Source organism: Crinia signifera, chromosome 5 (genome assembly GCF_055691185.1).
Source record: "Crinia signifera chromosome 5, ASM5569118v1, whole genome shotgun sequence".
NCBI lineage: Eukaryota > Metazoa > Chordata > Amphibia > Anura > Myobatrachidae > Crinia > Crinia signifera.
This window is the reverse complement of record NC_139221.1, coordinates 32,290,089-32,312,011: the sequence shown is the minus strand read 5'-3', so window position 1 is coordinate 32,312,011 and position 21,923 is coordinate 32,290,089. Positions and strand designations below refer to the sequence as shown.

At 45.5% G+C, this 21,923-nt stretch overlaps 1 protein-coding gene across 3 annotated transcripts in view; it reads left to right on the top strand.

Moving 5' to 3' along the window:
* GRHL2 (grainyhead like transcription factor 2) overlaps positions 1-21,923 on the top strand; it is a 76,685-nt gene that overhangs the window by 11,506 nt on the left and 43,256 nt on the right. The window contains exons 1-3 of one of the 3 annotated variants that reach the window (XM_083186965.1): positions 7,157-7,580; positions 19,135-19,321; positions 20,281-20,348. In XM_083186965.1, the coding sequence (XP_083043091.1) occupies positions 19,256-19,321; positions 20,281-20,348 (134 nt within the window). In that variant the 5' untranslated portion in view covers positions 7,157-7,580; positions 19,135-19,255. Of the gene's footprint in view, positions 1-7,156; positions 7,581-8,293; positions 8,489-19,134; positions 19,322-20,280; positions 20,349-21,923 lie in introns of those variants that run through there. The other 2 variants (XM_083186966.1, XM_083186964.1) reach the window with 2 other exon arrangements.

The window sequence follows — 21,923 nt, the reverse complement described above, 5'->3', positions numbered from 1 at the left end:
TATGGGCTTTTTTTTTTTATTCATTACTGACAGCTCCCGGCCGGCTCCCACTGCCCGGCTATATGCCGCCTGTGTCCCCCGCAGCGTCCCCAGCCCCCCCTGCTCCCTCTACCGCTTTGCCGCACAGACGCTGTCCCCCGCAGCGTCCCCAGCAGCGGGGGACACAGACGTGTCCCCCGCAGCGTCCCCAGCCCCCCTGCTCCCTCTACCGCCTCCCCGGGTTTTTTACATGTGATAAATCGAGACGATTTATCACATGTAAAAAATGGCACATCAAGTGCCAATCTAATCAAGCTCCCCCGGGGAGCAGCAGGGGAAGCTCAGGGGGAAGTCAGGGGCGACTTGTCCTAAGGACAAGTCGCCCTAGTGTATGGGGGCCTTTACACATTACACTCTGACACACACATATAGTAAGCACTGACTGAGCAGCAAAACTGTCCTGCAGGAACCTAAGTCTGTCACACACAGCTCTGTGCTGTACGGTCACCCTCCCCTCCATGTCCCGGCGCACAGTGCACACCCGCCTCCCCCACCACACCACCCGCCTCCGGCCCGGGAGCGAGTGCACAGATTGTGTATGCTCAGTGTGTCAGAGTCGCACGGGCAGAGGGAATGACGGGACCCCGACACTGACTCCCACATCTCTCCCACCGGCGGTGATCCCGGGCAGCAGCCACAGCAATTACCCACATCACCACCAAGGACGTCTTCTCCGACTTCCTGCTGAAGGATGCGCGCACGACTCCAAGTACAGTGGCTGTGGCTGGAGATTGCGGTGCTGCCCCAGACGATTGCCTAAAAACCAGTACATTCGGTACACTCTGATTTAGCCGGTACAGACCGTAAAAAAACGGTACTGTACCGGCTAAATCGGTACAGTTAGAGGGTATGGTTTACACGCCCGTTTACAAAGGCATAACACACCTCTGTGTGCAAATGACCTCTTTTCACCTAATTGTCCTCTCTTGATTTGTTGTAATCTCTCTTCCTAATGTTATCTCTTCTCCTCTTATCATTGTCTGTCTGGTTTCTTTTCTATCTCCTTGTTATTTACACTCTCCTCCAGTCTACAGCTTCCATTTCCTCTCCAGTTCGCTGCACTATATTCATTGCAAGGCGTCTGCCTCTCTCTGGGAATGCCTTTTTACTAAAATAACTTAATATTCCAAAATATGGTGTTAGCAATATTTGGCGTACTTGGACCAGGAACGGGATATTTGTATCCGCCTGATAGGTTCTGTACATCTGAAACGGGTTCTTCTTACTTCCTGAAAGCTGAGTCTTCGCTTCAGCCTCTGTTGTGTTTTTTTTTTTTTTTTACCTGCATAAGGTCCTGCATTCATTTGCATGTGAACAATGGCTTAACACAACAGTCAGGACATCCTTAACCCTGGCTGTCAAGGGCAGACCACACAGACTCCGAACATCAGGGAAGGGGCCGTATTCAGAGCTGACAAACCCAATGTTTGTCTATATACAGTATATACTGTATATAGACATATAGAAAAGTACATATCTGTATTACTAAAGCTGAACTGACAGTCTTAATGTTTAAAACCTGGTCAGATTAGTGAAAACGTAACACTGGCCTCATAAGCGTGGGCGTGCCGCCTAAATGCAGACACAGAAATTATGTATTTAAAATGAATCAATTTTCCTTAATACCATCAGCATGTGACTGTGATGAAACATCCTAGAGGCAGAATAACTATGCCTAATTATCTCTGGGCCCCGATCAGTGCCAGATTAAGGTCTAAATGGGCCTGGAGCTGAAAATTATCAAGGGCCTATTATGCGCAATAATAGGGGTTGTGTCCAGCACCTAATAATGTGGGTGGCGTGACCAGTGTTCTGGTTGGGTGGTCTACTCATGGGTGTGTCTCTATTTGTGTAAATACTTTCAAATAATTATATATGCCTGGAAAAGGCAGGGGGCTGGCACAGGAAAAATGCAGGGATATATACTGTATTAGCGGGTGCCCTCCAAAGGTGCATCCGCAGGAAGCCGATGTCCTAAAATACTTAGGGGGTGAGGCGGCACTCCAGTCATAAAAAAATACTGAAAGCCAAAACTTGGTAGACAACATTTCAGCACCTTTTATGTGGTCACCTAAGTTCACCACACCATATACCCCTTACACAAATCAGGCAACACAATATTAGTAACCCCCTTATACTGTACTTGTCTCTTACACATTATGCCAAATGGAATGAGACAAAATTCACACTGACTGAGTCGTAATTCATGTTATGCCACACAGATTAAGGAAACCTTATTTAATTGTGCCACATGGATTGAGCCAAAATACACACTATACCAAATGGATTGAGCCAAAATTCACAATATGCTTCGCAAACAGGGACATTGCGCACCTAAGGCGCGTATTAAAAATTGACACCATAATGCCCATTACATGTTAAGTCACACACCACAATTTCCATGATGTATTATGCGAAACACCATAATGCCGATTAAAAATTATGCTACATAAGTGCTGTTTACCTACGTGCTCATTGCCAGGGGTTCCATGTTCATTGCCATATGGGATTACATGCTTATTGAGAGACAGCCGCCACCAGGCAGAAGTGACAGCCGTTGACAGTCGGGCAGAGAGCAGGAGGTGCTGACTGGCTTTTTTCGGAGCACTGCAGGTCCAGGCTATTTGAAATAATACCCCTTTCACACCAGAAAATGCAGGGACTTCGGAACCAACAGACCCATTTACATGAGACAAGTATCATATTGAAGAACTTTTAACTTTTGAAACTTGGCTGATTGGTTCCAGAGAAATCTGCCCTCAAAGAACATGAACAGCCATGAAATTACATTTCAGAAAAAAAAAAAAAAAAAGCGGTTTTCCCGCAGTATCTCTGGAACCGATTGACCGATATGGACCAGCCTGGTATCAGATTGAAGGCCCAGTCGAGCTTCTGTGATGCCAGGGGGGAACTAGCAGCCGTCGGAACTGGGCGGGGGTGGCGGAATTAGCCGGGAGCCATGTTATCCTATGGGGAAAACGTTCCAGCTTTGCCTGGAGGTATCTCCGGATCTCCGGTTCCCGGGGGGCTAGCAATGAGGGGCTGGGCTCGTTGGAAAGCCCCAGTCCTCAACTACACAATGGGCCTATTTGGAGAGTGGGCCTGGAGCTGTAGCTCCATCAGGCCCATTGTTAATCCGGCCCTGGCTCCGATAAGAAGTGCTCTCGTATTTCCAACAGGGACCCTGCCACAAAATTATGGACTGCATTATTTTTTTATGGCCTGCATTGCGTGGCCAGGTTATCTTGCTTAAAAAATTATACAAAAGACCATTTTGTCCTGAACTCCATAACTGTTTCTAGCATTACTGTCCTGCCCAACTCTGCCATCACTAAACAATGATATTTCTAAATGCTGAAAAATGTTACATGTTTTATCATCTCCGGTGAACATTATACCTGAAATCCTAGGGTTTAATTCGGCCTCAGTGCTTTATCCAGGGTCTTTGTTTATATTTATGTGCCTATATCATTGTGCTTCATGTTTGGTTTGAGCTTATTCAAACAGCTGTGCACATACCCAGCCTGTAATGCTATCCACGTGAGACAATGCTATATGAAGGAAGGCTGGTCCTATTGTTCTCTGCTTCTTATACATGATAAACATTTGACAGAAGGTTATTTGTGAGCACATCTGGTAATCCAATGATACCTCTGTTTTATTAGCAGTTGTGCTCAGCATTCCAAAATAAGGCAGATGTGTTCTACATTACAAGATAGTATTGGTGACATCACTAGGAACCCTGTAAGCCAAATATAGATGCCATGGGGTAATGACCAAATACAGATGCCTTGTGTTCAATTGGAGATTTTATATATTGGTTGATTCATTTACTTGCTGCTAATTCTGTAATGCAGTGTATGTCTCTGAGTTGCATGATGAGATTCTAAAATATATATGTATTGTGACTGGGTCACTGGTATAGTGATGGAAGGAAGGTATATTTCCCTCATGTGTTTTAAAAACCCCATGAGTTTTGCTTGTTCTGTTGTGAGCCATTGGGCTCTTTATAAGAACTGGTATAGGGTCCTGGGGTTGGATGGTTGAAGGGAGGGAGGGTTCACCATCCCTTAGGCTAATCAGTACCTTCAGTTGTGGGAGTTTGTGAAAAAAGTGCTAGACTGAGAGTTAAGGCACCCATACACTAGTAAGATTTGGGCCGATTTCACCATCCCGATAGATCGGGTCGAGAAATCGTCCTAAATCAGGTGTCTGTGACATCCCATCCGACCTGAAGCGATTGGATCGGACCCATCGGTGGCACATCGTCGAGGCTTTTCAGCATCCACAATGTATATGGTCCGATCCGTAGGTGTGTGGCAGCCAAGAAGCACTGCTGGCACACAACTATGTGCGGGGGCGGACAGCAGTGGGTCCCGGGCAGTGGTGGTGCGGGCAACAGCAGGTGCTGGGCAAGTCTTTTGAAAATAGTTTTTCAATTCTGCTGACGCTTCCCGCTCCGCCGTCCAGCCACTGCCCAACCGGCCAGCCACTACCCAACCGGCCAATCACAGCTGCAGGCTCTCCTGCTGCCCGTTGCTGATGCAGCTCCCTGGGAGTTTATATGCGATAATTCGCATGTAGAAATGGCACATCAAGTGCCAAATCATAAGAGAGCTCAAGGGGAATTTGGTCCGACTTGACCTTAGGACAAGTAGGTCTAGTGTAAGGGGGGCTTTTAGAGGTCTCTGCCTGGGGAAAGGAGACACTATGCAGTTCTCTATGTGAGAGACAACCTGCTAGTACAAATTCTAAGGGGCCCCATACATTAGGCCAACTTGTCCTAAGGACAAGTCGGCCCCAATTTACCCCTGAGCTGCCCCAGCAGCTCCCCGGGGGAGCTTGATCATATTTGGCACTTGATGTGCCATTATTACATGTGATAAATCTGATGCGATTTATCACATGCAAAAAAAAAGGGGGTCCAGGAGTACAACTCTGCTGGAGAGTTGTAGAGGCAGGCGGGGATCGGAGAGCAGGGTTCGTTCCGAAGGATCAGCAGCGGCATCCAGCAGTAGCAGGCTGAGAGCGGGGGACCGGTCCGGGGGAGCGGCAAGGGCATCCAGCAGTGGCATGCCGAGAGCGGGGGACAGGTCCGGGGGATCGGCAGTGGCAGGCTAAGAGTGGGGGACAGATCCGGGGGAGCGGCAGGGGGGGACCGCAGACACAGAGCAGAGAGTGAGACTGGGTGCGCGGCGGGAGAATAGGAAGAAATCCTATTCAAAAGACTGGGCGGCCGCTGATTGGCTGAGAGCTCAGCCAATCAGCGGCCGTCCAGTCTTTTGAATAGGATGGTTTCTATTCTCCCGCTCGCCGTGGGGACCAGAGTAGCGGGGGTAGAATAGAAACCATCCTATTCAAAAGACTGGACGGCCGCTGATTGGCTGAGCTTTCAGCCAATCAGTGGCCGCCCAGTCTTTTGAATAGGATTTCTTCCTATTCTCCTGCCGCGCACCCGGTCTCACTCTCTGCTCTGCGTCTGCGGTCCCCGCCTGCCGCTCCCAGCCTGCTCCTGTCGCTCCCCCGGACTGGTCCACGAGAGGGGTCAGGCTAGAGCCCGCGGCCACACCAGGTACCCATTGATATATCGGAACTGACCCATCGTGGGCACGATGTGCCCATGATGGGTCAGATTCCGATATATCTTAAGTTCAGCAGGTCCGACGCCCTGATCCGATCCGATGCGCGCGGGAACGCGCATCAGATCATATCAGATGTCACAAACTTCCGATTTTGGGCCGATTTCACCAGATTTATCTGCCCAAAGTGCCAAAATCGGTTGAAATCGGCTCAAAATCGCATAATGTATGGGGGCCTTAACTGGTATGCTACTGCTATTGTTTTCTAGGGAGTTAGGAGATTGTCCTGTGTTTAACTTCAACATCAAGGATTTATTTTGATGCTTTATTTCTGTTTTGTTTGATTTACTAATAAAACTGGTTGGTACCCCTTCCCCTGACCCTCTTACAATATATAAAGATAAATAAAATGTAATGTTAGTAAATCCCCAGCAAGTGGAATTCCTACCAAGGTTCAAATGTCAGCAGCCTTCGGGGATTCATTTGTCGTTAATGTTCTTGGGGATCTGAAGAGAAGACAGGATGGGGCAGGAACTGCAAAAGACATTGAGCTCCAGCTGATCTCAGACAGTTATCCCTGCAACAGGGTGGATTAGGTAAATGCAGGGATGAAAGAGATGAAGCTGTCTGAAATGCATCACTTGGAAATGGAAAGGATCTTCTTAAAATAACACTTAAGGCCCCCATACACTAGGGCGACTTGTCCCAAGAATAGAAAGAAATAATATTCAAAAGACTGGGCGGCCTCTGATTGGCTGAGAGATCAGCCAATCAGCGGCCGCCCAGGCTTTTGAATAGGATGGTTTCTATTCTCCCGCTCGCCGTGGGGACCGCAGAGCAGTGGGAGAGTAGATACCATCCTATTCAAAAGACTGGGCGGCTGATTAACCATAGATATCAGATTCACATTAAAGTTTCTAGATCCTAGATGGTTGGTTTTCAAATTATGATAAAAGTATTTTCTAAAATTACAAACGGTTTAAGAGCTAATAATACCATATACAGTTCTTGGGGCTTTAGCGTCTTATAAAGATATTTAAGATAAAGGTTTTAAATGAGGCGTTTTTTTCTGCATCATATTTCCTGTATTCATTGGACACCCCAATTAGGGCCTCACGTGCTTTAACTTGGGTCCACTTTCCTATGACATCACAGCAATTCCCTATACAAGAACAGCCTGTTCTACCTGGGAAATGAGGAATGAACTAAAATGCTGCTTGTTCTATTACTGGATGTATAGGTGTAGCCAGACAATGGAGGTGGTGGTGATGTGTCCGCTGTGTGCCGATGTCTAATTCAGCGGCAGGGTGAAGGTGTGATTGCACGCAATGGGGGTGGCCGTGTCAGTGGCGCCGGAACGGGGGGGGCGAGGGGGCAGCTTGCCCCCCCCAAAATTACTGAGGCGGCGCTATCGGATTCCTGCTCGGCGCCGGCGGGCGGGCGGCTGATTAATCAGTAATATAGGCAGGCGGGCGGTGGGCTGATTAAGCTTGATTCAGCCTCCCACCCGTCCGCCTATATTACTGATTAATCGCAGCCTCCCGCCCGCCGGCGCCGAGCAAGAAGAATCATGGCGGGCGGGGGTCAGGTGCTTAGGATGCTCTGGAAGCAGCATCCCGTGCGCGTACCTGCCGGGAGTCCCCCACCCAGAGGCGTAGGGAGGGCGCAGTTTGGGCGAAGGGCGCCGCCCCCCCTCCGCAAATGAAGTGGAGTCCCTGCAATAATTAATTTCTCACACACGCAGGGCAGCGTGCGCCGGCGGCTGCCATGCCCGGCGCCTGCCCCTGTCTGCCCTGCTCACCTGGTCCTGCCGCCGCGAAAACGATGGGGTCACGTCACGTGACTCCCTGCTCCAGTCCCTAATCAAGCTGCTGCTGCTCGGGCCGGCTCCCGGGCAGCGCTGAGCAGCAGAAATAAGGAAGTCCCCTGCCTCGTCTACACAGAATGACTGTGCTCCTCAAGGTAGATTTTTTTTTCCGTTTTTTTTTTTATTTTTTATAAAGATAAAGAATGAAGGAAATAATCATGGGGTCTGGTCTGGGGGTTTGGTGGGGTCCGGGGGGGGGGGGGGGGGGGAATCACTCTGGTTTCTGCTGCCACCCTGCTCTTCTCAAGGTGGATTTTAGTTTTTAACTAAACATAAATAATGGGAATGATCATGGGGTTTGGGGGATTTGTGGGGGAGAGGGGGGGGGGGTGAATCTCTCATATGTGTCTTATATAGCGCAGCAGATTCGGTTACAGCGTCTTATATAGCGCAGCAGATTCCGTTACAGCGTCTTATATAGCGTAGCAGATTCCGTTAGTGTCTTATATAGCGCAGCAGATTCCGTTACAGTGTCTTATATAGCGCAGCAGATTCCGTTACAGCGTCTTATATAGCGCAGCAGATTCCGTTACAGCGTTCTTATATAGTGCAGCAGATTCCGTTACAATGTCTTATATAGCGCAGCAGATTCCGTTACAGTGTCTTACATAGCGCAGCAGATTCCGTTACAGCGTCTTATATAGCGCAGCAGATTCTGCCACATATTTCAAATGTAACATGCCAACACATGTTAGCCACGCCCCCAATTCATTACCCCGGGGGGGGGGGGGCACGAAATATGACCTTGCTCCGGGCACCATGGCACCTAGCTACACCGCTGCCCCCACCCCACCTGCAGTCTCAGACAGAGTGGGCAGTGAAGCACGGGCAAGTGGATGATCATGACGACGCCTGCCCGTGCGTCTGACGTCACATGGAAGAGCCGGACGGCAGAGGTCCTGTGCGCTGGCAGCTGTGGCGCAGGAAAGTGGGTGGGAGCCGCAGCAGTCTGTGTGGTTGAAGTGGACTCGGGGTAGGAATCCAGGGGACTGTCCTGTGTCTGGTAAGAGAGCCAAGCACAGCATTATATTTAATTTGTGTATGATCTGACAGTGTGCCCATTAGATCAAATAAATGTGCACTGTGTGTAACTACTGGGGATGTAAACATTTGTTGGGATTCATCTGCTAATGTATTGGAGGGGGGATAGTATGTAATAACAGTTATATTGTACACCTGTTGTTAAAGGTACTTCATCCAATTAGACATTATTTTCTAGTAACTAGGCAAGTTAGATTCATGGGGGGTGGGGAGGCGGGGTCATGAATTCACCCGCATCGCGTCACTGCCTCTGTGATACTGGAGGAGGCTTCCGGCGGCTATTATTTTTTTGGGGGGGGGGGGGTACATGAGAGGGAGTGGTGGTGGTGGTGGGCCGATTACTTGGCTTGCCAGCCAGCCCCTGCCGCCCGCCCACATGGATGGCTGCTGCTATCAGGGGGTAACATATAGCAATTTAGGGGGCGCCAAAATGAGATTATATCTTGCCCCCCCCAACCTAAAATCGTTCCAGCACCCCTGGGCCGTGTCTAATTCGGTGGCAGAGTGTTGGTGTGATGGCGATCGCAGGCAGTATGTGCAGGGCTGGGGAGAGAGGCTGCTACAGCAGCAGTTAGTTACCCTGCCCTCTCTCTGCAGCGGAGGGAGGGGAGTAGCAGGACCTAGGCACCCACTGAGCCCTTCCAACAGGCCTGGGATTCACATGCTGTTGTGAAACGTAGAACATACATACATGATAGCAGAAGGGATTTCAGTGTATTCGCTTAGTTGTGGAATGTTGGATTTTTGATCTAAAATTTCCATGATACGAGTTGAAGTGTTGAATGCAGGAAATGTTTCCCTACCCTTTTCCTGGACTCTGATGTGTAAGGGGAACTCTTTCGGATAAAACAAACAAGGATGTTGAATTGGGAAATTTGTGACCAGTGCTATTTTTCAGCAGGAACTAAAAATATATAAAAATATGACATTATCAGAAACTGGGTCCTTTAACCCATCTTCTGCAAATATGTTCATAAAATTTCTAGATAGATAGATAGATAGATAGATAGATAGATAGATAGATAGGTGTCAAATAAAGCTTGACATCCACTCCACAAAATAGCCATCTACTGTATCTGTAATCTTTAGGAATATACTTTTTTTTTTTTTTTTAAAACATGCTTTTTTTTGTTGACGCTTAAGATATAGAATAAAATATATGATTCAAATATACAAAAACAATGAACAATATTGCAAAAAAACCTGTAGAAACGATAGAAATGAAAATTATAGTTGGAACCATGACTTATGGTAGGAAACCTGTATAGACAATGAGCAGTAAGATTACAGGTGGAACAGTATGTCTCCGCAAGGAAAAATCACAATAGATTACAATAAAATAATAAAAATTGAACAGAAAATAAAAAAGGTTCCATCCCGTCCCCGCCCGCACATGGGTATGGATTATTGGGTCGACCCAATTTAGGTCAACATGCATTGGGAAATAGTTTGACCAGCATTAGATAGACAATGGCTAAGTTGACAGTCAAAAGGTTGACATGAGTTTCTCACGGTTTTTGTACTTAATGTCGACATTGTCTAAGTGTACCGCGTTCCCTCGCATGATGATTGAGGTCTTCCAAACATGCAGGTCAATTTGGCAAAATAGCCAAACAATCCTTCCCGCGACCAATATGGCTAACTATAATGGCTGCGGCCCCCCATCGTGTAGTGTGTGTATGGGGCTTTAGATTCTGTATTCAAAATCACCTCCACCCAATTCATTCTAAAAAGGTCAAAATAAATTGGCTTTAAAAACTGATAGACCACAGCAACCAAATGGTTCCTCATTGGAGGGACAGCTTCAGGAGCCATTGGCAGCCGTCTACCCCCAGGGGTGATCTGAGGATAAGTAGGGATAATCCCCAAAACAACCCATTCAGGTGTAAGTGGCAGAAAATTGACCAGGGAGGTGTCTGCTTACACCCTAACCTGCAGCTAAAAACTCAGAAATATAGGGCATTGTAAGAATATGAAAAATCGGTACTTGTGTAGGTTCATGGCGCCGTGCGTCTGAGTTCCCTTGCGGGGCATGCTTCACTCGCCCACGCTGCAGGCTCGGTGGCTCGCTACGCTCGCCATGCTGGCGCCGTGACACTACACAAGTACCAATCTTTATATAAGTAATGTTTTATTATCATGTACTTTATTCTGTTCCCATATCCAAAATTCTGCTATATAGAATATTAAGAAATTCAGATTTTATTGAGTGTGACAGAAATTGACACCTTCTGTATTCAGTGAATACAAACTTTGGGTACTTATGTAATATCTGGGCTCCCGTTTTTCTTATGAGACCACGTCCCCTCGCGGGGCTCGCTGCGCTCGCCACGCTTCGGGCACGGTGGCTCGCTGCGCTCGCCACACTATATAAGATCAACTCCATGCGTAGTTGGATAGTAGGGGTATGAAAAAATGGGGTGCATTTAACATGGGAGCCCAGATAATACATAAGTACCAAACTTTGTTTAATGCACATAATTATCAAAACATATTGTAAAAAAATACCAACAGACGTGTGTGTGTGTGTGTGTGTGTGTGTGTGTGTGTGTGTGTGTGTGTGTGTGTAAAATGTAATCTTTGTTTTAGACTCATTTTGGAATGCAAATATTCTAAAATACAGAATTATCCAAAATCCTTATCCAAAAACATACTTCGGAGTTTGTCCCACCCGATTACTGCGATCTGTAGATGAAGGACCTTTAGCAGTACCTAGAATCTCCCGTAATTCATCTGGGGCTCGAGCTTTTCCGCTGTTCCGACTCTATGAAACTCACTTCCCCGCACAGTTCAAGAAGCCCCCACTCTAAAATCCTTCAAAAACAGACTCAAGACTTTCCTGTTTACTCAAGCATTTCCTTAATTCCCTTAACTATTGTTTATGAAAAGTTTTTCTGTACTTCATTGTTCTAGCACTGTGTTACATTAGTTCTATCTGTTAAGCACCTTGAAACCTATTGGAGAAATACCATTATTATTATAGACTCCTCCTGTATCTTTTTTCTTCCTCCAGCATCCATATGGAGACTGAAGTCATGTCAGTCTGCTTACTTACTTTTAAACGGCAATCATTTAAACTTCAAAATCAAACTGGTTTTGCAGTGTAAATGATTGCCGCTTTGAAAAAACCTGGAGATTTCTTACCAAATCTCTCACTTTCTGAATTTCTCATCCTATTAAATTTACTCCCAGAAGTAATTTTTTTACTTCTGAGTTGCAATTCAAATAGTTTTGTCATATGTCCATCCACTGTGGAGTTTTAAATATACTATAGACCATATTACGTCCACTTGAATAAGCGTGCTGTTTCTATTCTAGACTTCTATACTCCGTGTTGCAAGCTCATACAGTACTACAGTCAGGGGCAAACACCTATTTTTTCTGGGGGTTTCCAAAAATTTTTATGATTTTATTAAGCTCCACCCCCTCGTAGCGCAGAAGACTAGATTCTAATGGGTTGTTGTCATATTGGCTCCACCCACTCCTCATTGACCTGCAAATTATGGCTAATTGCCGCGAGGAGGCAGGGCTTTGGAATATCATGCTTGCTGTCTCTCTCTCTTTTTTTTTTTTTTTTTCCAGGGGAATTTATGGGTACTTTTTGTGTATCCTGATACATATATACACCGCGATTCAGTGTCGATCAGTGATTCACATAAAAAATCCAGTGTTTGGGCCTTGTATGGACAACAATGATGTGGAAAATCTCTGGGCTGAAAACCGCTTAGTGCATACACACTGAGCATTTTCCTAATGTTTGGCCAATTTTCCCAGCGTTGGATGACTTTCCATAGAAGGACGCTATGGAAAGCCATCCAATCTGCCGCTCATCTGCTGGCAATACAAGCAGATGAGAGACCAGGTCAGCGATGATGCGAAGCGCACATCACCACTCATCGCTCTGACAGACCTAATGATAATAGTTATGAGATGTTAGCAGCTTATCGGGAATATAAGTATCAGATCTGGCCATGAACAAAGGTTAGCCTTCCCCCTATCCTAAAACCGCTGCCTCTAATATTCCCCTGTTTCCTATTATAATGCAGAATTACAGTGCAGTCCTCACTTCCTGCTTGTCTGTATACCATACCATATTTTTCTTTCAATTATGTGTCTACTTATTTAAATAATTTTTACAAAAAATAATATGGAAAAAGGGTATTTTCACACCTTTTTTGCATTGTTTTAGTATCACCTGAATGTATTAAATGGCTTTGGCAAGCTCTGTCCCTGCCTGCGATAATTGATACATCTGTGCGATGTAGTCAATTATCGCATTGTGAGTTGGGTTGATTATTGGTTGGCAATTTATTGCTCTACTAACACACAGATATACAAATGTCCAGTGGCAGCTCCAGGGGGGGGGGGGGGGGGGCGAAGGCTGCAGAACAGTTGAAAATTCAAACGGAAGCCACACCAGCTGCCAGTGGCTCAGTTTGGAATGGCAGTTGGTGTGGGTTCCCTGTTTGAATTTACAACTCTGCTGCAGCCCCACCTCTGGAGCCGCCACTGCAAATGTCACATATTAGAATGATCAGGGTATGTTATCAATGTAATTTTACCGGTGTCCATTTTTTATTTTATGTATGTGAATAAGAGGCATATTTAGAGTGAGAAAATGCTCTGCGCAGGTCCTGGCACTCAGAGAGGCCTATTTAGTGCCACTGAGGACACCGCAAGGTCACATCTGTACCTGCATGTAGGTAGCAATAGCGTGAGTTCATCTGCACAGGAGACAAAAAAGAGGTGAAAAGAATGAACCACAACCATAACATTGTACTTAATAAATATTAATTGAGAATGTCTTTGAGAAGACGTGTAAAACAGTCAAGATGAATGGAACATGTGAGGTGTACATTGTAAATCATTTTCCCACGTTATGGATCGCAGCATCAGTGACAGAGCCAGCTGGCAGCCTTTATGTCTCCCTCCTACAGGCTACAGTAGCCGCTCACAGCCCTGGTTATACGGACTATACCTCCTTACGCTTTATCTGACTCCCCCGCCTTATCAGCACTTTATCTGCTTTTAAAATTGGTTTACTTAATCTTTCAACTAAACATAACTTGGCATCAATTGTGGTGCAGAGGCTGCTCTTCTGGACTGGAAAACGGGTTTATTTTGAAATAATTATCTGTATTACTGAATTACATGTTTACTCACATTCAGAAGCAAGAATTATGACCAGAATTTTATCATGTTTAGGTCAAGGGAAAGACCTGTTGGTTATTTCAGTTATCAGCCAGGATGTGTGACATGATATCACTACTGTCGGTTTGATGCCGGATTTTTATTCAACAAACTACTGGTCCCCTTATCATAAGGCCAGGGGTGTAAGTGGGGGAAAAAGGGTGGAACACACCTGGGATGTTGAAGTGGAACCATACTTGCATAACCTTCCGAAAATCGGGTCCACTTCCCAGCCCCCAGAAAGGTGGGCAAGTCCTCCACAATGCCACCAGTCTCCCACATCCCCCCCTCCCGAACGGTCCGTGGGGACCAAAATACGTAAATTGCATCACTGTAGCCCCGCCCCCGACTATGCAATGCCTGTAGTACTGGCATTGCACAGTGATAGGCGTGGCCACGATGACGCGATCGCACTGGCCACACTCAAGACAGTATTTCCCTCATAAGCCCTATTTTGCATTACTCTGGCCGCCACCCCCCACTCTTCCCAGGGCAGCTGAGAAGTAGGCAACTGTGGGTGAAACTAGTTCAACCTCCACCTTGGCCCTGTACAGTAATTCTAACATAAAAGCATTATATAAGATAACTTGCACGGATGGGTGCCAAAAACCCTACCACTGGCCCTGGCTCTGCCTAATGGGGGGAGGGAGGTGGTAATTAGGTGGCAGACGGAAATTAGTTCCCCCACCGCTCCGGAACCACATTAAGCCCTTCACCAGGCCATATACAGGGGTCACTTCCATTAGAGACAAGTCATTTGATTTATTCATACTACTGACCACTCCATCATTGCTCCGCAGAGATAACGATTCCTTTTTAAACAATTTCTGTTATCAGCTGTCTCCTCATCACCCTCATTGATAAGTGCAGGAGCGGCCCTTGGCCCATAATCTATCTTCTGATTGCGTTTAGAGATAAGTTCCATCGGATACAAAGAAGAAGGATATTAATATTGATCTGGAAACGCTGTTTTGTCTCCCGTAGTCAGGGAAGGCCTCAGGCCAGGCACACGCATTACGGAATTGTGTCTTTGTATGTGCACACAAGCTGCCAATTTTACAGATTTGTACATGTATTTAATGTATCTGTATAAATGCTCCTATTTCATTATTTTATTTAAAAAAAAAAAAGAAGAAATTGAACACTTTCGGAAAAACAAAAATTCTTTACCCGCCTTCTGATTCTCTGGACCGGATTCTGAGTCACATGAATGAAGCTGTATTTGGAGCTGTATAGGGCCTAATTCAAGTGCAGTTGCAGTTTGCATAGCGGCAGCATCCTACTGTACCTTCCATACAGTAATGCAGCAGAAGACGTTTAAAAAAAAAAAAAATAAATAGACACCTCCTGGTTGCATGTGTGATCCAGTGCTGCGTCCAATGAGATCAGATCACTCTGGGACACCATAGGCTGCTTGAGTAACCCTGAGGTAATACAGATTTTACCACCGCACCTGCACTGCTGAGGCCGGGAAGTCTCAACTGGAAGACCCTAGTCTTGGCACTCCCACAAAACTGAAGTGACATTCCCCTTCCCTTCCCCCAAACTGCTGAAGACTGCCAATAACATGACCTCTGCAACCTGATGACCCAGGATCCATACTGCAGATGTGCAGTTCTTGTACCGTGCATTGGCTCTTTTACCTGTTAGCGACTGAACCTGAATTGGGCCCCATTGTCTTGTGTGCACCACCATGACTTTCCTGGAAGGGCAATAGGGCTACATATAGGGGTATTCAATCTCCCACTGCTATTCCTAATGGGGAAATGGCGGCGGGGCCCTATTAAATGCCGTCTTCCCCGACAGCATTGAACAGCATTTAGAAGCAGTCAGGCCCATTCTGCCGAGAACGGTTGTGGATTGTCAAGCTCCCGGCTGCAGTTCGACGTTCCTCGGCCGTACTTCACGGCCATGCCCCCTTTTCAGAGATTTTTCCAGTCGAGCCGGCCGATAAGGGGACAGAGTCACGGCTTAATATCCCCCATAGTGTTCGTTTTAGCACCCTGCACATTTCAAAACCCTTGCAGTTCCTCTTTCCTGCCTGGGTTGTCGCTCTCTGCTGTGGTGTTTCTATCACATTGTCGCCTGTATCTCAATACAGATCAGACTGTACTAGAAGCACCACAGCAGACAGCGACACCCCAGGCAGGGAAGAGGAACTGCAAGGGTTTTGAAAGGCTGAAAAGTAGAATGATCACTAACTGGTTCTAGAGCTGTTACGCTCTGCAAAAATAAAAACATGGAGGTCAAGCAGAATTTTTAATGATGTCATGTGGGCAAGTACGGTCTTGGACTAGGAAATCTGTAGAGCAGGGAGAGATGTCTCACATGATTAAATGTTGTGAGAGAGTTATTATTCTTCAGCCATAAAGAAGATATCTCCGAGATCTTCAGTCCCAGAGCTCTTTGCAACGTGTATAACAAAACATTGCTCCCAGTAACAGCACATGATTGTACAGATACTGCAGCTTTCCCCAGAGATTGGGATCTTCCAAGCCACATAACAGAGCATTTGTCAGTAAACACTGAGCGTCTCCTCTGCTGTCACTTCTATATATAAAGCCATTCCTCTATCAATAGTGCAGCAGCCTCATGTAGCTGGTATTCGGCAAAGCTTCGGGGAAAGGTGCCAAAAGTGACATCACAGCAAATTCCGATGATCTCCCTTATAACGGATGATACCTTTGTGATGTTTAATGGGGCCTACATGGGGTGATTCAGGGTGTTTTCTTTGTGATCTCACTAGAACGCTTAGAAAATGCCCCAACAGTACATCGCTCCATGTGCAGGAGCCATAGTGATTAGTGTTCATTCTGGCACCCGCCATATTTGAAAACCCATGCAGTTCCTCTTCCCTGCCTGGGGTGTCGCTGTCTGCTGTAGTGCTTCTAGTACAGTGTGGTCTGTATATCAGCAATTATATGCAAACCAGACCTGTGATAGAAACTCCACAGCAGACAGCGACACCCCAGGCAGGGAAGAGGAACTGCACGGTTTTTCAAAGTTGGCGGGTGCTAGAATGAACACTAGTGATAGCGATTAAGATCCAGCATGCTGGATAAATCTAGTTAATCGCCAGTCAGGGCCAGTGTACTCACCGGAGAACATCAGCCCTGACAGATGGATCCGCACACATCACTAACACAGAGAGAAGCCCGGAGAGGAGACTCTCTGCAGCTTTTCTGGGGACGGGGCTTGTCTTTATTAAGCACCAGTCCTTTAAATGCCGCGGTTCACGGCTCTTTGGGGAGGGGTAGCAGTAAATGATGCAATTTGCATCATTTTAGTCCCACCCCATCCTGAAAGAGCTGCGCATGTTGGTATTTGACCGGCAGAGGGAGGGGGTGCAGGGGCCAATGTGGAGGGCCCCACTAAGTGTGGGAGGCTTGCGCACCCTTCCGGGGGCCCGAGAAGGGGACCAGATTTGTGAGACCATCCCTGCCATTCAGGGAAGGTACGTAAGTAGACCTTAAGGCTACCTGATTGGCTTCTGATTCACTTATGTAAACTGCTAAGAGCACAGCAAGGACTTTCTACACACATACCGCATAAAGACACGAACACTAGGTTCTGTCCTGTTATTTAGACTAGTTCTTCTCCCTTTCCTCCATTCTTTTTATTAATGTTTTGCATAAAATTTGCTGTTCAAAATTTACACTTTTTCAAGTTATTATCTATAAGTACGTCTCCCTACAGAGAGCATTACATATTGCCTGAAAATACGACTTTTCTACTCATTTTTCTTACATGTTCCCCAGGTTAAATTAAGAATATATTTTCTTTTCTTGGCCAGGGCCGAATTAAAGGTTCCAGGTGCCCTAGGCTAATACACATGTAGCTCCCATTGTAATGCTGCTAAACACACGTGTGTGGGCGCTCAGGTACTCGCCAGTCATACTGCCCATGTGCATGTAATGAAGGTTATACAACTGGCATGTAGGACCTAATGCTTGTGGCGTGTGAAGGAGACTTTGGGGGATATTCAATCACCAGCGAGCATCTCCCATCGGGGCAGATGGCCGCCGGGCCCTATTCAATGCTGTCTTCCTCGACCGCATTGAGCAGGGGATCTCGCAGAACGAGCCCGACTTCACAAGAGGTCGGGCTTGTTCTTTTGCCGAGCTCCTGGCCACAGCTCGACTATTCCCAGCCACTTCTCACGACCACGCCCCCTTCTCGTCCCGTGGCAGGCAGGTCACTGAATCCCACCTGCGATTTCTCGGTCGAGCTGACCGAGAACGGGACAGGGTCACGGCTGTCGAGCCAGCTCGACAGCCGTGTCCCCACATTGAATACCCCCCTTTGGCTTTAGACTGCCCAGCTGACGCTGTAGCACAATGTACGTAAAGTAATGGTTCCATCAGTAAGTTACATTGGCACAGCCATCTGGCAGTCACCTTAAGAACTTTACCCCCCACATCAGGATGGGTGATGGCTCCCATATGAGAGAGAGCGCAAGGGGACTGGTCGGATACTAATAAAATATTTATATAAATATGGTTAACTGTAGACAAAATGACAGAACTAAATAAAATTAATAATGAAATAATCACGTACATAAATAATATAGATAATTCATAATGCACTCCGCAAAAAATATTAATTGTAATAATGAAGATGGGAGCAGAATCTTCCTTTTTATTTAGCACCTTCTAGAAGATATTAGATAGAATCTGATTGGTTGCTATGGGCAAAATTCCATCATTAATTGAACTAGGTTTTTGTTTTCGTTCCTTATGGATTGGACTGAGAACTCGATTCATAAGGAAAAGATAGCAACTAAGTTTTTTGTGACTTGGCTCCCCTATATGAATCGCCTGGTGTCCACCCCAAAATGCCCCCTGGCTGCCAATCACTATGCAAACAGCCTGGCAAGAAAATATCTTGCTAAGGGCGCTCGTTGCAGGGGACTCTGCGCATGCACATCACCGCCCATGCACATGCCCAGTCCCCCATCATCAGAGATGGGGCCAAATTCAGACCAGAATGAGCAGGTCTGAATTTTCCCGTTTATCTGTTGTTCTAAGAGATGCTTCACGAAAAATCATTTGTACAACTTCTTGGTACAATTTGGAAACACTTTGTAAATGTCCCCCCTTCTGATGATATGTACTTAGTTTGCTCTATCCCTTTGTTACTATGTTTCATACAGAAATATGTTATTGTACACTTAAATATTATTGTTTGCCTTATGTAATGGGTCAGCATAGGGCCGGTGGGTCTTCCAAAATGTTCTTTTTGGGCTCGATATCTTCTGTTTATTTTGCTTACTAAATTTTATATAGTTTCCTGTATGATGACTATACTGATGATATTACTATTTATTAAGGTTCTTATATAGCGCCGCAAATCCTGTTGAGCGTTACCATTGGAATCTAATGTTGGGATATACACCTGTTGTTTTTTTCTCTCATACAGTAAAAGGCTTGTGGTCTTGGTTTCCAATGAAGCAGCTTTCAATACCCTACGGACATATACCAGCGAGGATGAGGCCTGGAAGAATTACTTAGAAAACCCTTTGACCGCAGCAACAAAGGCGATGATGAGTATCAATGGGGATGAAGACAGTGCAGCGGCACTGGGCCTTTTATATGATTATTACAAGGTAAAATGAAATGATGAAGCCTCCCTACATAAAGGGTGGGGAGTTGGAAGGGATACGTAGAGGAAACCAACGTAGAGGAAACCAATGTACAGTATGGGTGTGTTGACTTTATTTGCAGCAAAGATGGCCGCCGGGTACCAGTTGTGAGTTGATAGAAATTGTATGTGACTTTTAATGTTTCAATATGCTCCTGTTCTCTAATTGGCATGTAGGGGGAGACTTATCCGAGCTTGGAGAGACATAAGGTACCAACCAATCGGCAAACACCACCTGTAAATGACAGAAGATTATTGGTTAGTACTTTATCTCTCCACTTTATCTCTCTCCAAGCATTGATAAATCTCCCCTATAATTATATTATCCCTTTTTTTTAATAATATTGCAGTACATTTGCATTTTTAAAAAAAGCTTAAAAGGAGAGTCGAAGAAACCTGTAGGTTCCATCAAAGTCCATGTTTTAAAGATATCCATGCTAAATTCCAGATGGTTAAATCAACTTGACTAGGGTACTAATTAAGAGGTGATTTCAGACTCGTTTGTTCGGGTCTGAATTTGCCTCCTTCCCCGGCAGTGAACGGCTCACACTCACTCTGGACAGGGAGGTCTGGGGGCGGGCAGGGGAACGCAGGCTTGGCATTGCCTGCGTGGGTCAGGCAGCTGGCATCACATGACATCAGCAACGACCCCTTTTCGTCAATCTCCTTCCAGGATAAAAAGAAGTATAGGCTTACTTTTATCCACGAGCGGAGAAAAAAAAAACATTTGATGGTCATTTTTCGATCCGGCGTTGGCATGTGAGGGAATGTGTTCTCATACACATCCCCTTGCATACTAGCGCTTACCTGTTCGCTAGGTTGCTCAAGCCTGAAACAACAGAATTTTGGAACCTCTTGATAATAGTCTTTGGGGGGAAAGAGTTTTAAAAATGTAACTGAAAAGTAATATCTTTACGTTCCCAGGTTCCAAGGGAGAAAAGATTATTGTCTTTAAATAAATTAAACGATGTACACGAGGACCAAGATAAAAGGTAATATACAGCACAATGTAGAACAATTTTATTTTTCCTTTGCAAAAAAAAAATTCAGTGCGATGTTCTGTATAAACCGCTTGTCAAAACTGTTTGTCTGCAAAGAATTGGCCAAGGTTCACCGCCTTCTTGAAGGATGTTCTTCCACAGAGTTTTCTGCAAAACATAAATGTTCTGTCAGCGAGGTTTGATATCGGCACATTCGTTACTTTGGGGCTTAATTAATGAAAATTTAATTGGGCAGTTTTTAGAAGGCCAAACCTTCATCGTCCGTATTGCGGGTTTAACTGTAACATAAGTGGAAACGGTTTCCTTAGCGGAATATAAAAATCTCTCATCGCTGACAACGCGAGTGATGTTGAAGTTCCACTGTGTGACTGATATTGCAATTACCTGTTCTATCTGCCTATCATTCTTTGCTAATGATAAGGAAGCTCATAAAACACCTTCAGGATTCCCAACCACAGGCAGATAAGGATTAGTAATGTGATATCTGTTCTATTATAGGAGGAAGACGCAATATCATGACAGCTTGCTGCTAGTTCTTTAAGATTTGGGCAAAAGTGAATGTGCGTAACCAGTGACAATGACAAATGCATCATTTATACTGTAACCTAGGAGCGTCTGTAACCAGCTGGAAGGCGGTGTATATTGGTTGGGAAGGAGCACTTCTTAAAATAAAGAATTATGAATATTTTACAATGATCTTTAGAACAGTGAGGAATACTTGAGTTTGCTAATGTAAATACAATCTGTTCTTCAAATTAGAACATAATCTGAATGTCTATCTCTTTTAGTTGTTATCTGGGTGTATGATTTGCAGAGGTATATCCTGAAATGATGGTTGGCTTAAATAGATTTTGTTATTATAAGGAGCAAAATATAATTGTGTTATTGTTTCATCACTGCAGAAATAACAAATCTACTGTATCAGCATTTTGTATTGTTGTATAATAATAATGGTACCTACCTAGCAGTGATCAGGAATAACACAGGACAGATCCAATGATATGCATCTCTAGCCTGCTGCCCGCTTCTCTCTGACTTATTGCCATGCTTTATATTTCTGGGCTACTTTGAGGGCTAGCAATAGTATCTGACCTACTGTTGGGGCTAGCATTATGATCTAGGCTACTGTTGGGTCTAGCATTAGGAACTAGGCTACTGGTGGCGCTAGTATTAGGATCTACTGGTGGGTTTAGCATTAGGATCTAGGCAACTGTTAGAAATAGCATTAAGGTCTCGACTACTGTTAGGGCTAGCATTAAGATGTAGGCTACTGTTAGAGACAGCATTAGGATCTAGGCGATTGTTGGGGCTAGCATTAGGATCTAGGCTACTGGTGGGGCTAGCATTAGGATCTAGGCAACTGCTAGAAATATCATTAGGATCTAGACTACTGTTAGAGATTGCATTAGAATCTAGGCTACTATTGAGGCTAGCATTAGGATATAGGCTACTGGGGGGCTAGCATTAGGATCTAGGCAACTGTTAGAGATAGCATTAGGATCTAGGCTACAGTTAGAGATAGCATTAGGATCTAGACTACTGTTGGGGCTAGAATTAGGATCTAGA